This window comes from Alexandromys fortis, unplaced genomic scaffold, assembly GCF_014885135.2.
Source record: "Alexandromys fortis isolate MF-2015 unplaced genomic scaffold, M_Fortis_MF-2015_v1.1 scaffold_319, whole genome shotgun sequence".
Lineage (NCBI taxonomy): Eukaryota > Metazoa > Chordata > Mammalia > Rodentia > Cricetidae > Alexandromys > Alexandromys fortis.
In genome coordinates this window covers 876,406-887,942 of record NW_026068193.1, presented here as the reverse complement: position 1 = coordinate 887,942, position 11,537 = coordinate 876,406, and the positions used below count along the sequence as shown (strand labels likewise).

Here is an 11,537-nt window from a genome sequence, read left to right as displayed (position 1 = left end):
AAAAAAGAAAAAAAACCAAAAAAAAAGAAAAGAAAAGAAAAGAAAGAAAGAAAACACAGATATTTATGATATGACTCACAAAAGTGGCAAAATTACAGTTATGAAGTAGCAATGAAAATAATTTATGGGCCAAGTGATGGTGGTGCATGCCTTCAATCCCAGCACTTGGGAGGCAGAGGCAAGCAGATCACTGTGAGTTTGAGGCCAGGACAGGCTCCAAAGCTACAGAGAAATCCTGTCTCAAAAAAAAAAAAAAAAACAAACAAGGAAATAAGATTTATGTTGGGGGTCAGCACAACATGAAGAACTGTATTAAAGGGTCACAGCATTTGGAAGGTTGGAGCCACTGCTTTAGGCTCTCTGAATTCTTGTTCTCACAATGAGATTTTGCATATACTTCATCCATTTATTTAACAAACTTTTATTGAGCACTATGCTCCTGCTTTTGTGCTCTGGGGGAGAGGGAGGCTTATTCCAGGCCACATTCCATCCTGGAGGGAAGCCATGGCAGGAACTCAAGGCAAAATCTTTAAGGCAAGTCTGCTTGCTAATCTACACAGCGTTACTGCCAAACAAGGAACTCACTTCACAGCCAGTACCATGGAGGATGCTGTCTTATGTTCAGCTAACTTCTTATACAGTCCAGGACCATCTGTCTAGGGATGGTACTGCCTATGGTGGGCCAGGCCCTACTAAACTAATCACCAATCAAAACAATTCCCCCACAGACTTCCTCACAAACCAATCTAATCTATACAATTCCTCAGTTGGGACTCTCTTCTCAGGTCACTCTAGGCAGTGACAAGTTGACAGTTCAGGCTGGCCAGTTACAAAACTCCTCCCCTCAAACAAATTTTTTTAAAGAAAGCTAACTAGGTCAAGACACAAAAGTGCTTCTGGATGGTACAGTGGTATGAAGGAGGGGATTTGTTCAGGAGCATGACGATGAGGTTAAGACAAGAGCTGTGAGGAAGGCATGGCAGACCTTGCCTTAAACCCCAGCTTGTGGGACCTCTGCGAGTTTGAGGCCAGTAGTCTGCACAGTGAGTTCCACGCCAGTCAGGGGTACACAGAGTGGCCCAGAGAAAAACAAAAGCAAAGGACCCATGGCACTCAATGACAAGAGTAGCTTCTGACTGAGGTGATTCAGTAGAACCAAATTGGTCTTTGAGGATGGAAAAACTTAAACCTATTTGGCAAAGGCCATTTCTCTGTGTGAGAGACAGGGTCTCCTTTTGGAAACTTGTCTGGCTTCAAACTCTTGGCAGTCCTCCTGCTTCAGACTCCCAAGTGACAAGATGATGATGTCAACCACAGGGACAGCCGATAAGGTCATTCTTGGTCACATTTCCACTATCCACAAAGATAAAGGATAGGATTATGGGACAGAAGTAGCGTATCCTGAGATCCACAAACAGCATGGGTTATCCAGAGCCGTGGTTTTCAAGTTTTGTTCCATGTGGAAGATTTAGCCATGTCTGGAGACTTTTTTTTTCGGACGTTACAAAATGGGAGAAAGAGGATTTGTTTGTTTGTTTGTTTTGAGACAGGGTTTTTCTGTGTAACCACCCAGATGTCTTGGAACTTGATTTGTAGACCAGACTGGCCTCGAACTCAGAGTCTTCTTGCCTCTGCCTCCTGAGTGCTGGAATTAGAGGCATGCGCTACTACATCCAGTGAGAAAAGGGATTGTTACAGGCATTCAGTGCTTAGAGAGGTTGGTAGACATCCTTTAGTGCACTGGACAGCTGCTCATAGCAAAATTACCCGGCCCAAAGTGTTGTAGGACTGAAGTGTTGAGGCTCAGGCTAGAGCACCAAAGGTCAGAAGTGGAAGAGACAGGGCTTTTTAATCCCAAAACTGTCCAGAGAAAGGGATCCTTGAACAACAGGAATCCAGAGGGTATGTGGGTGCTTAGAAAATATGGTGTTGTCGGGTGGTGGTGGCACATCCCTTTAATCCCAGCACTCAGGAGGCAGAGGCAGGCAGATCTCTGTGAGTTCGAGGTCAGCCTGGTCTACAAGAACTAGTTCCAGGACAGGCTCCACAACTACAGTGAAACCCTGTCTCGAAACAACAAGAACAACAACAAAAACAAAGAAAAGCAAAAAAAGAAAACACAGTGTTAAGAGGGATCCTCTGGGAAGGGCCTGAGTGTGGGAAAGGGAGTTTGTAGCGGGACACATGTAGTGGGATGGAACGATGGCTTAGTGAAACCTGTCCCTGGTCCAAGACTTAATTTAGGTCTGAAAGGGAAGACACATTGCCTTGGACAGTATCAGTTACCTTCCTGCCTGGCCCCAATCCTTTGTAGGCTGGAGCCCCTTGGATATGTTCCTGCGTTCTTTGTTGGCAGAACCCATTTTTCTAGCGGGTCTTTTGGGCTTTCTTCTAGAAAACACCATTTCTGGTAAGTTGGGACCAGGGTTGGGTAATGACCAGCCCAGCCCCTCCTTTTACTTATTTTTTCCGAGACAAGGTTTCTCTGAATAACAGCCCTAGCTGTCCTGGAACTCACTCTGTAGACCAGACCAGCCTCAACTTCACAGAGACCCACCTGTCTCTGCCTCCCGAGTGCTAGGATTAAAGTTGTGTGCCACCATGCCTGGCTTACTTATTTTTAAAGATGTGTATGTCTGTGAATCTGTGGGTATATGCATACGAATGCACATCCTCCCAGATGCAGAGATACAGTTGTAAGCCGTCTGATATTGGAGCTGGGACTCGAACTTGGGTCCTCTGTAAGAACAGTAACCAGCTCTTAACAGCTGAGCTATCCCTCCAGCCTGACCAAACCCTCTTTTGCAGGTACACGGATTGAGCGAGGCCTAGGTCAACGGCTGCCAACTTCTTTCACTGCCCAAGAAACTCAGAAGTCCAGGGAGAAGGCTGCTCAAGAGTATGGGCTTCCTTTACCCATCACAAACCTGTGTTCCCACATCCCACAGCCTCTCCATTGCCTCTGTCCAATGCCTGAAGACTCTGAGGATGAGGAAGGAGGGCCCTCTAAAACAGGAGAGATGGCCGACTTGTTGCCTAACTCTGAGGAGTCATGCCCCGCAGCTAGCAGAGAAGCAGTTAGGTCCCAGTAATTACCACGAGCACCATTTTTGTCTTCATCAGTCTAGCAGTAACTCCCAGTTTGCTGGAGTCTCACCTGACTGGTGAGAAGGTGTTTGTGGCCCATCTAGATGCGCCGTTTCCCAATAGAATGGGATGCCTTTCCTTCTCTTAGGCTAACGTGTTCAGAAGCGGGGGCCATGGGTTTAGTGGGTCATTAAGCGAATAAATGAGATTTTTTTTTGCCTGTGAACTGCCAATGCCACTTGAATGTACTAGCATTCAATTATATTGAGTGCGTCCCACGACCAAGGTCCTGCACCTGCAGTTATGAATATGACAGGGTCCCTGCATTTAAGATTTAAATTAGTAGCTAAAATGTGCAGCAGGAGATAGTCTATAATAAAGATGTAAATAATGAAGGGGCAAGGAGGAAGTAATATTTCGTTTCGACTGGAAAGGAATTAGGAAAGCAGCAGAGCTGCGAGTAGTCTTGTCAAGTGAGGTTTCGGGTCCCCGCCCGCCACAGGTCTTGGCTCCGCCCCGTATCCCAAGACTCCGCCTTCTCGAGTGTATGTGGGGGGGTGGCCTCTACCCTAGGCCTTTCAGTTTGCGCATGAGGGCAGGCCCGCCGTGAGGAGGGTGGGAGCTCCCGCAGCCGTTGACGGTAGGTGGGGTCGGTTTCGAGTCGGCACCGAGATCTGGGTCCGGCCGGACGCCGAAAAGCGGAGAGGAACTTTCTCTGTGACCCCCTATCCGGGTGCTTTTTCCCAGAAGGGACCGCGCGCAGCCCGGGCTTTGGGGCAGGCCTCCAGGAGTGGGCGGTCCTGCGCGTGCGCGGTCCGTCTTCGGCCTCAGTCTTCGCGGGTGGCGAATGAGGCTCCTCCTTAGCTGGACTGTATTTCGGCCCTACCCCTTTTGGGGTCCTGAGCCGTATCTGCGTGCAGCCGGTGCTTTAAAAAATGAGAGACGGGCGAACGAAGGCCCTGCGGGAGTGGTGGATGGACGCCGGAGGGCGCTCCCGGGGAGGCCTCTGGCTGCAGGGCCTAGGTTTGCCCTCTTTGGTGACACAGGGCGTGTCCCCACCAGCTCGTCTGTTGGGTCTTGCTGCCCTCTGCAGGGTGTTGTAGGAACTATCATGAGAAGACTCCAAGGCCGAGTGACAGAACTTGGGGCAACTTCACTTTCTTACTCTTGAAAGACAACCCGGTGAAGTTGGTTAACGTGGTCTTTGAAGACCAACTTGTGTTGGGGAAAGTAAAACCCAGAGGACTTAGATTCCTTCTCCCTCCAAGCTGGCGACGATCTCAGGCTCCAATTCTTTCTACCATTGAGAGGCTCTTGGTATGTTGCTTTCCAAATCAAGATCCTCCTGCCTCAGCTTCCTGTGTGCTAGGATCACAGGCATGCCTGTGATCACCGAGTTACGGTTACCTCAGTCTAGGCTGAGTAGTAGGAGCACCCAGCCTGGGTCTGGTGCTGAATGTTTTATACATTTTTATAGGGCCAGCTGTCCCTGACCACATTAAACAACTTCCTTTCCATTCAGACAAAACATCAACTTGTGGGTTTTGACCTTCGAGACTTAAGGAAGGACCAGTTAGGCCAATAAACTCAATTTTGGTGACTTTTAGAGTGCATGCCAGGATGTGCCTATAAGGGAAATTAGAGGGTTTGGCAACTTCATTTGTCTTTCTAATCTTTTCCAATGTCAACTCTTGCCCAGCGAAGACTCTTTAATCATTCCGAGACCAGCCTTCCCTGTTGGAACAGCACGTGATGGAAATGCCCATCTCTGCCCAGACGGTTTCAAGGCTGCTGGAATAACCACCATCTTGGCAGTCACATGTCACTCGAAATGGCCATATGCTTTTGAGAACTGTTATTAGGCCATCTCATCACTGTGCAGATATCACACAGTGCACATACTTGAACCAAGATGGCAGTAATGCCACTAGGTCTCTATGAAGTCCTTCTGATTATATACATTTATATAACACTAGTTAATTACAGTCCAAATTAAGGATTGCCGTGAGACAGAGCTTTGAAACCCAGGAAGATGATGGCTTAGACTGGGTTAGAAATGACAATCAGATTTAAACAGGAATTTCATTTTTTTTTGTAGTTTAAGTTTTCACCTCCTGGCACTTCCCTTCATTTTGTATTTATAGATGAAAATAAGGAAGTTACCTTATCTCCACAGGAAAAATCAGTTCTGTCAGACAGACTTATTTATTACAAATTTAACTAGTTTGAGGATACAACATTTTGTCAATGATTTTATTTTTATGTGCATTGGTATTTTTCCTGCATGTATGTCTGTGTGAGGATGTCAGATCACTGGGAGCTGGATTAGACAGTTGTGAGCTGCCATGTGGGTGCTGGGAATCGAACCCCGGACCTCTGGAAGATCAGCCAGTGCTCTTAACCACTGGACCATCTCGCCAGACCACAGCATTCTTTATTGGGGTAGAAATGTTGGTCTCTAGGAGTTCCAAGCTCTGCAGAAGGCATGCTGGTGATGTGGGGTTGTGCCCAGTTAGTGAGGTGGGACTGTCATTTTCTCTGTGGTGTGAAGTGTGCTGCCTGCTCTTTTGCTGAAAGGGACTGGAACATTTCTCTTGCTCCTTCTAACCCTTGGTGTGCCACTGTGTGTCTGTCACGACGCTGTCATTACTGTCGGCTCGTTACTAATGTGTTGGCGGTTGTGGGCATCTTCCATAACGCACGTACACATGAATTTTCCATAACTGTAGAGGATTAACTTGAACAGATTCTGAGTAAGGATTTCTATTATACACGAGGGAAAGTATGATCAAAGTACATTATATATGTGTGCAATTGTGAGAGGATAACTAAATTAAAAGTTCAAAATGAACCCCTGTTTTAGGTTTTTTTTTTTTTTTTTTTTTAAATTGGGACAGGGTTGCATGTAGTCCAGGCTGGCCTTGAACTCACTATGGAGGTTGAACTTTTGTTTGTTTGAAAATTTTAAAATTTCATTTACTTTTGTTTTTTTATTTTTATTTTTTCGAGACAGGGTTTCTCTGTGGCTTTGGAGCCTGTCCTGGAACTAGCTCTGTAGATCAGGCTGGTCTCGAACTCACAGAGATCCACCTGCCTCTGCCTCCTGAGTGCTGGGATTAAAGGCGTGCGCCACCACCGCCTGGCTAATTTCATTTACTTTTTAATTTTATTTATTCATTTAATATTCTCTTATCTGGGGTAAGGATGTATGTACATGTGTGCATCACATGTACATGTAGAAGTCAGAAGACAATCTCGGAGGTGGTCCTCAGGCACCTCCTACTGTTTGTGTGAGATAGAGTCTCAGCCTAGAGCTTTGGTAAGTAGGCCTGGGTGTAGCTGCCCCCTTCTTGGCTTCTCCTGGGACTACAGGTGCATACCACCCCACCAGGCTTTTGTGTAGGCAAGCGCTGCACCTGTAGAGTCATCTCCCAGCCCAACCTTGGCCCTCTTACCTCCTTTTCCCCAGTACTGGGATTATAGGTGCACATCACCAAGTCTGCTTTAGGATTTTTTGTTTGCTTCCAGAGTTCATGTGTTTCGTATTCTTTCTTTCTTCTTTTTTTTTATTATGAAAATTATAGCATGGGTGGTGGTGGCACATGCTTTTAATTCCAGCATTCGGGAGGTAGAGGCAGGCAAATCTCTGAGTTCAAGGCCAGTCTGGTTTACAAGGTGAATTCCAGGACAGCAGGGCTAAGCGGAGAAACTGTCTTGAAAAACAAAACAAAGGAATATAGCACTTACTGCTGCACACGTGAAGGTTAGAGGACAGCTCATGGGGAATAATTCTCTTCTCCACCACGGGAATCCTAGGAATCCAGCCCAGCTCATCAGGCTTGCCACAAGTGCCCTTTGCTACTGACCCATACTTTGTGTTTAGCAACCAAATAATTTAAATGTCCTGACCCTCACATTTAGGACTTAAGTTTTATTTATTTAGCATTTTGAGACAGGGATCCTCTGTGTAGCCCTGGCTGCCTGGAACCCACTACAGACCATGCTGGCACCACACTTGGGGAGCCACCTGCCTCTACCTCCCAGGTGCTATAATTAGAGGCGCGTGCCACCACCACCCTGACAATTTTTTTTCAAGATGAGAATCATTCTTTTCCTTCTAAAAGTTCTGGGAAAGATAGCATTGACATATATGGGATTCAAGTAAAGATTCAATAGGATTGGCTTGGGTTCCCATATTAAATGCACCAACATGCTGATTTAACACTATGGAAGAAAGAGATTTGCCCTTTCCTTCTTTTTCTTCCTTCTTTTCTGTTTTTATATCAAGGTGCATCTGACTCATGTGTCCCCAGCCTGTCTAAGGATCCTGAACTCCCAGGCTCCATCTCTCAGTTCTGGGATTACAGGCATGCACCACCATACCTGGTAAAGACATGTTTTCTGTTCTTTAGGAACTTAACGTAAGAAATAATCCGATTTTTTTTAAAGATTTATTTATTTATTATGTATACAACATTCTTTCCATGTATGTTTGTATGCTAGAAGAGGGCACCAGATCTCATTATAGATGGTTGTGAGCCACCATGTGGTTGCTGGGAATTGAACTCAGGACCTTTGGAGGAGCAGGCAATGCTCTTAACCACTGAGCCATCTCTCCAGCCCCCAATCCGATTTTTTTTTTTAATTTGTTTTTTTGAGACAGGATTTTTCTATGCAGTCTTGGCTGTCCTGGAACTCGCTCTGTAGACCAGGCTGGCCTTGAACTCACAGAGATCTGCCTGCTTCTGCCTCCTGAGTGCTGGGATTAAAGGTGTGCACACCACCACCCATCAATATTCTGATCTTTAAAAAAGATTTTGGTTTTGTTTTATGTGTATGAGTGTTTTTCTCCTGCATGCATATAGATACTAGATGTGCAGTACCTGAGGAGGCCAGAAGAGGGCCTTGGATCCCCTGGAACATGGAGTTGTGAACTACCATGTGGGTGCTGGGAATTCAACCCTAATCCTCTGGGAAAGCAATCAGTGTTCTTAACCTCTGTGCCATCTCTCCAGCCCCAGATTCTAAACTAATTTTAGGTCAGTTGTGAAGGGGTAGTTAAGCTGGCTATGTAAAGCAGGAGTTGTGCTTTTATGTCTGTTTTACTAGGGAGGGTTTTCACACGATTCCAATTGATGTGGAATCGTGAGTGGTCCTCTCAGGGGCTGAATATCCTGGAGCCCTGTGCTAAATTAGGACTTTCCTGCAGATGGAAGAACTAGAGCAAGGCCTGTTGATGCAGCCGTGGGCATGGCTACAACTCGGTGAGAACTCACTCTTGGCCAAGGCGTTTATCACCAAGCAGGGTTATGCCTTGCTGATTTCGGATCTTCAGCAGGTGTGGCATGAGCAGGTGGATGCTTTGGTGGTCAGCCAGCGAGCCAAGGTAAGATAGAAGTGTGAAGAGAAGGATCACTGTGGTGTGGTGTGCTGGCCAGAGGACATTAACATCCGTCAAACTTTCTGTCTATACATTGGCAAGGAATTCTGAATTGTTTTGTGGCAATTATAGACTGAACATCTCTATCCTAAAGATGCAAAAATCTGAAATGCTCTTAAATATGAACTTTTCATATCCTCAGTACTCAAGCACTCAAAAAGTTTTAGATTTCAGATTTTGGATTTTGGGGTCAGAGTTGTGTAACTAATAAAAATTTATGCATAGATTCCAAAATCCAAGAAACTCAGAAATCGGAAACATTTCTGGGGGGGGCAAGATGTTCATTTTGCATGAACGATAATACATATTCTCGTCTATATTACATGATGTATTTACTATAGTAAATTCAGTAAGTTGATCTTGCCCAGGACAGAACCGTGGAGCAGGCTAGTTGATCTTTGCAACTTTTTCTTGTCTTCATTCTGCTGCAGTTCTTCCCCTTTGCTTCCCCTTCCTCTCCTGCCCGTTGTCTTCCTGGATTCCCCTTTGCTCTTGCCTTTGAGGAGTTTCTTTACCGCCCTCCCTCTGTCTCTCTAGGAGCTGAACAAGCGCCTAACTGCTCCCCCGTCCGCTTTCCTCCATCATCTGGAAGAACTGCTTCTCCCACTGTTTAAAGATTGTGCTCAGCAGGACGCCGCTCATCCCAGCAAAGCTGCTTTCTCCTGTGATAGAGGAGCAGAGACCCTGATTCTCCGGGTGCGAAGTGAGCTGTCTGGTCTCCCCTTCAACTGGCATTTCCACTGTACCGCAGCTAGTTCTTCACAGGTAAGTGCAATTTAGATGTGGGTGCAGGTGGGGATCCCAGCCGCTTCAGATAAAGATCTGGGTCCCCTGATAGTTCCTGGGATTATATTTTTTCTTTTTTCTTTCTTTTTTCAAGACATGGTTTCTCTTTGTAGCCTTGGCTGTCTTGGAACTCACTCTGTGGACCAGGCTGGCCTTGAACTCACAGAGATCTGTCTCTGCCTTCTGAATGCTGGGATTGAAGACTCCACCACCACTGCCCAGCTGAAATTCTTTTCTAATAAGGGGGAAAAAAAATCTCCCTGACTAGACCAGAGGCTATGGGGATTTTTGACTGGTATAGTCTTGCCTTGCAAAAGGAGCAGGGTTTGGATCTTCACATTTTATTTGGTGACTTCATCCAATATTATTATTTTAATGACAAGGTCTCGTGTATGCGAGGCTATTCTAGGATGACGTCATTCTTTCACCTGCGTGTTAGAGGTACACCACCATGCTCAGATTATGCAGTACTGAGGGGTCGACCCAGGGCTTTGTGCTGGGCAAGCACTCTACCAACTGAGAGTTTTTCTTGTTTTTTTTTTTTTTTTTTTTTTTTTTGCAATAGGGTCTCACTGTAACCCTGGCTGGTCTGGATCCCACAGAGATCTGCCCGTCCCTGCCTGATACCATGCCCACTTTTCTTTTTCTTTTGAGAGTCTCATTATGCAACCTTAGCTGTCCGAAATCACTGTATAATCCAGGCTTGCCTTGAACTTGAAGCAATCCTCCTGCCTCAGCTTCCAAAGCTTGGGATTCACCATACCTGCCTTAAAGCAGAGGCTTTAATAGTTCCAGAGTGCGGTGTGACACTTTCCTGAGCTTTTTCTCCTTCTTTTGTCCTTACGCTTTTCCTACAAGATAGATTTTATTATTTCCATTTTCCAGAACAGGAGACCAAGATCGAAAGCCCAAAGCCATCCAGCGTATTCATGGCTGAGCTGGAATCGGACTCTGCACTAATCCAGTCCAAAGCCCTCTTACAGACTGGGAGGATCATGCCTTTCTCTTGCTTGTAGCTTTACTGCCCCAAGAAATTTTATTAGTAAATTTAAGAACAAGTAAATTTAAGAACTAGTTAAAAGAACTAGTAAATTTAAGAACAAGTTTTCATGCTGGGCGGTGGTGGCGCACGTCTTTAATCCCAGCACTTGGGAGGCAGAGGCAGGCGGATCTCTGTGAGTTCGAGACCAGCCTGGTCTACAAGAGCTAGTTTCAGGACAGGCTCCAAAGCTACAGAGAAACCCTGTCTCAAAGATAGAGTTTCAGCCAGGTGTGGCTTATGCCTTTAATCCCAGCCTGATCTATATAGCATGTTCCAGGACAGCCAGAGCTACATAATAGAGAGATCCTGTCTCAAACAAACAAACAAACAAACAAACTCAACAACAACAACAAAAGAACAAATTTTTAAATCGGGGCATGATTGCACATGTGTATAAATATAGCACTAGGGAGATAGAGGCAGGAGAAGTATAGCACGAATAATAAAAACCCAGAGACAGACATCGGAGTTCAACCTGAGGATCAGAAGAGCAAAGCAGCCAGCCACTCGAGAGACCTTCTACCTCTACCAATGCTCAGACCAAAGGGGTGTTTCTGGATCAATCTTGTGTAGCCCAGGGTAGCCTTGAACTCACAGACATCCATCTGCCTCTGTCACCAGAGTCCTGGGATTAAGGGCCTGTATGGCTGACTAGTATGACTGCTTTGCCTTCTGACCTTCAGGCTAGCTTTATTTGTTAAAATACAAATACTATACCACTATAGAGGACCGTAAGTTTAAGGCCATCCTCAGCTACATAATGAATTTAAGTGTAGCACGGGCTACATGATACTCTGTCTCAAAAACCAACCAACTGCTGGGCATGGTGAATGCCTTTATTCCCAGCACTCAGGAGGCAGAGGCAGGCAGGTCTTTGTGAGTTTGAGGCCAGCCTGGACAGTCAGGACAGGTACATAGAAAACCAAAAAGAAAAAGAAAAAAGGAAGGGAGAGAAAGAAAAGAAAAAAATCTGACTTTGAACTGGATTGTAGAAATAAGAAGCGGCGGGGCTGCATCCCCAACACCCCGGCCGCTTGGCTAGCTCATGCCCGAAATAACAACACACAAACTGTATTCATTTAAGAACTGCTTGGCCCATGAACTCTAGCCCTTACAGGCCAATTCTCGCACCTGGACTAGCCCATTTCTAATGATGTGTGTAAGCACCCCAAGGTGCGCTTA

General features: G+C 45.8%; 2 protein-coding genes across 4 annotated transcripts in view; both read left to right on the top strand.

Annotated features, from left to right (window-relative positions):
• Slc23a3 (solute carrier family 23 member 3) overlaps positions 1 to 3,463 on the top strand; it is a 6,036-nt gene extending 2,573 nt beyond the window's left edge. For both annotated transcript variants that reach the window (XM_050129654.1, XM_050129655.1), the window contains 2 exons: positions 2,315 to 2,410; positions 2,809 to 3,463. In XM_050129654.1, coding sequence (XP_049985611.1) covers positions 2,315 to 2,410; positions 2,809 to 3,092 — 380 coding nt within the window. In that variant the 3' untranslated portion in view covers positions 3,093 to 3,463. The remainder of the gene's footprint in view (positions 1 to 2,314; positions 2,411 to 2,808) is intronic.
• Positions 3,464 to 3,611: 148 nt separating this feature from the next.
• Positions 3,612 to 11,537, top strand: part of Nhej1 (non-homologous end joining factor 1) — a 97,477-nt gene continuing 89,551 nt past the window's right edge. Inside the window, exons 1-4 of one of the 2 annotated variants that reach the window (XM_050129652.1) lie at positions 3,639 to 3,727; positions 7,376 to 7,473; positions 8,297 to 8,473; positions 9,065 to 9,292. In XM_050129652.1, the coding sequence (XP_049985609.1) occupies positions 8,297 to 8,473; positions 9,065 to 9,292 (405 nt within the window). In that variant the 5' untranslated portion in view covers positions 3,639 to 3,727; positions 7,376 to 7,473. Of the gene's footprint in view, positions 3,728 to 7,375; positions 7,474 to 8,296; positions 8,474 to 9,064; positions 9,293 to 11,537 lie in introns of both variants that reach the window. The other variant, XM_050129653.1, reaches the window with a different exon arrangement.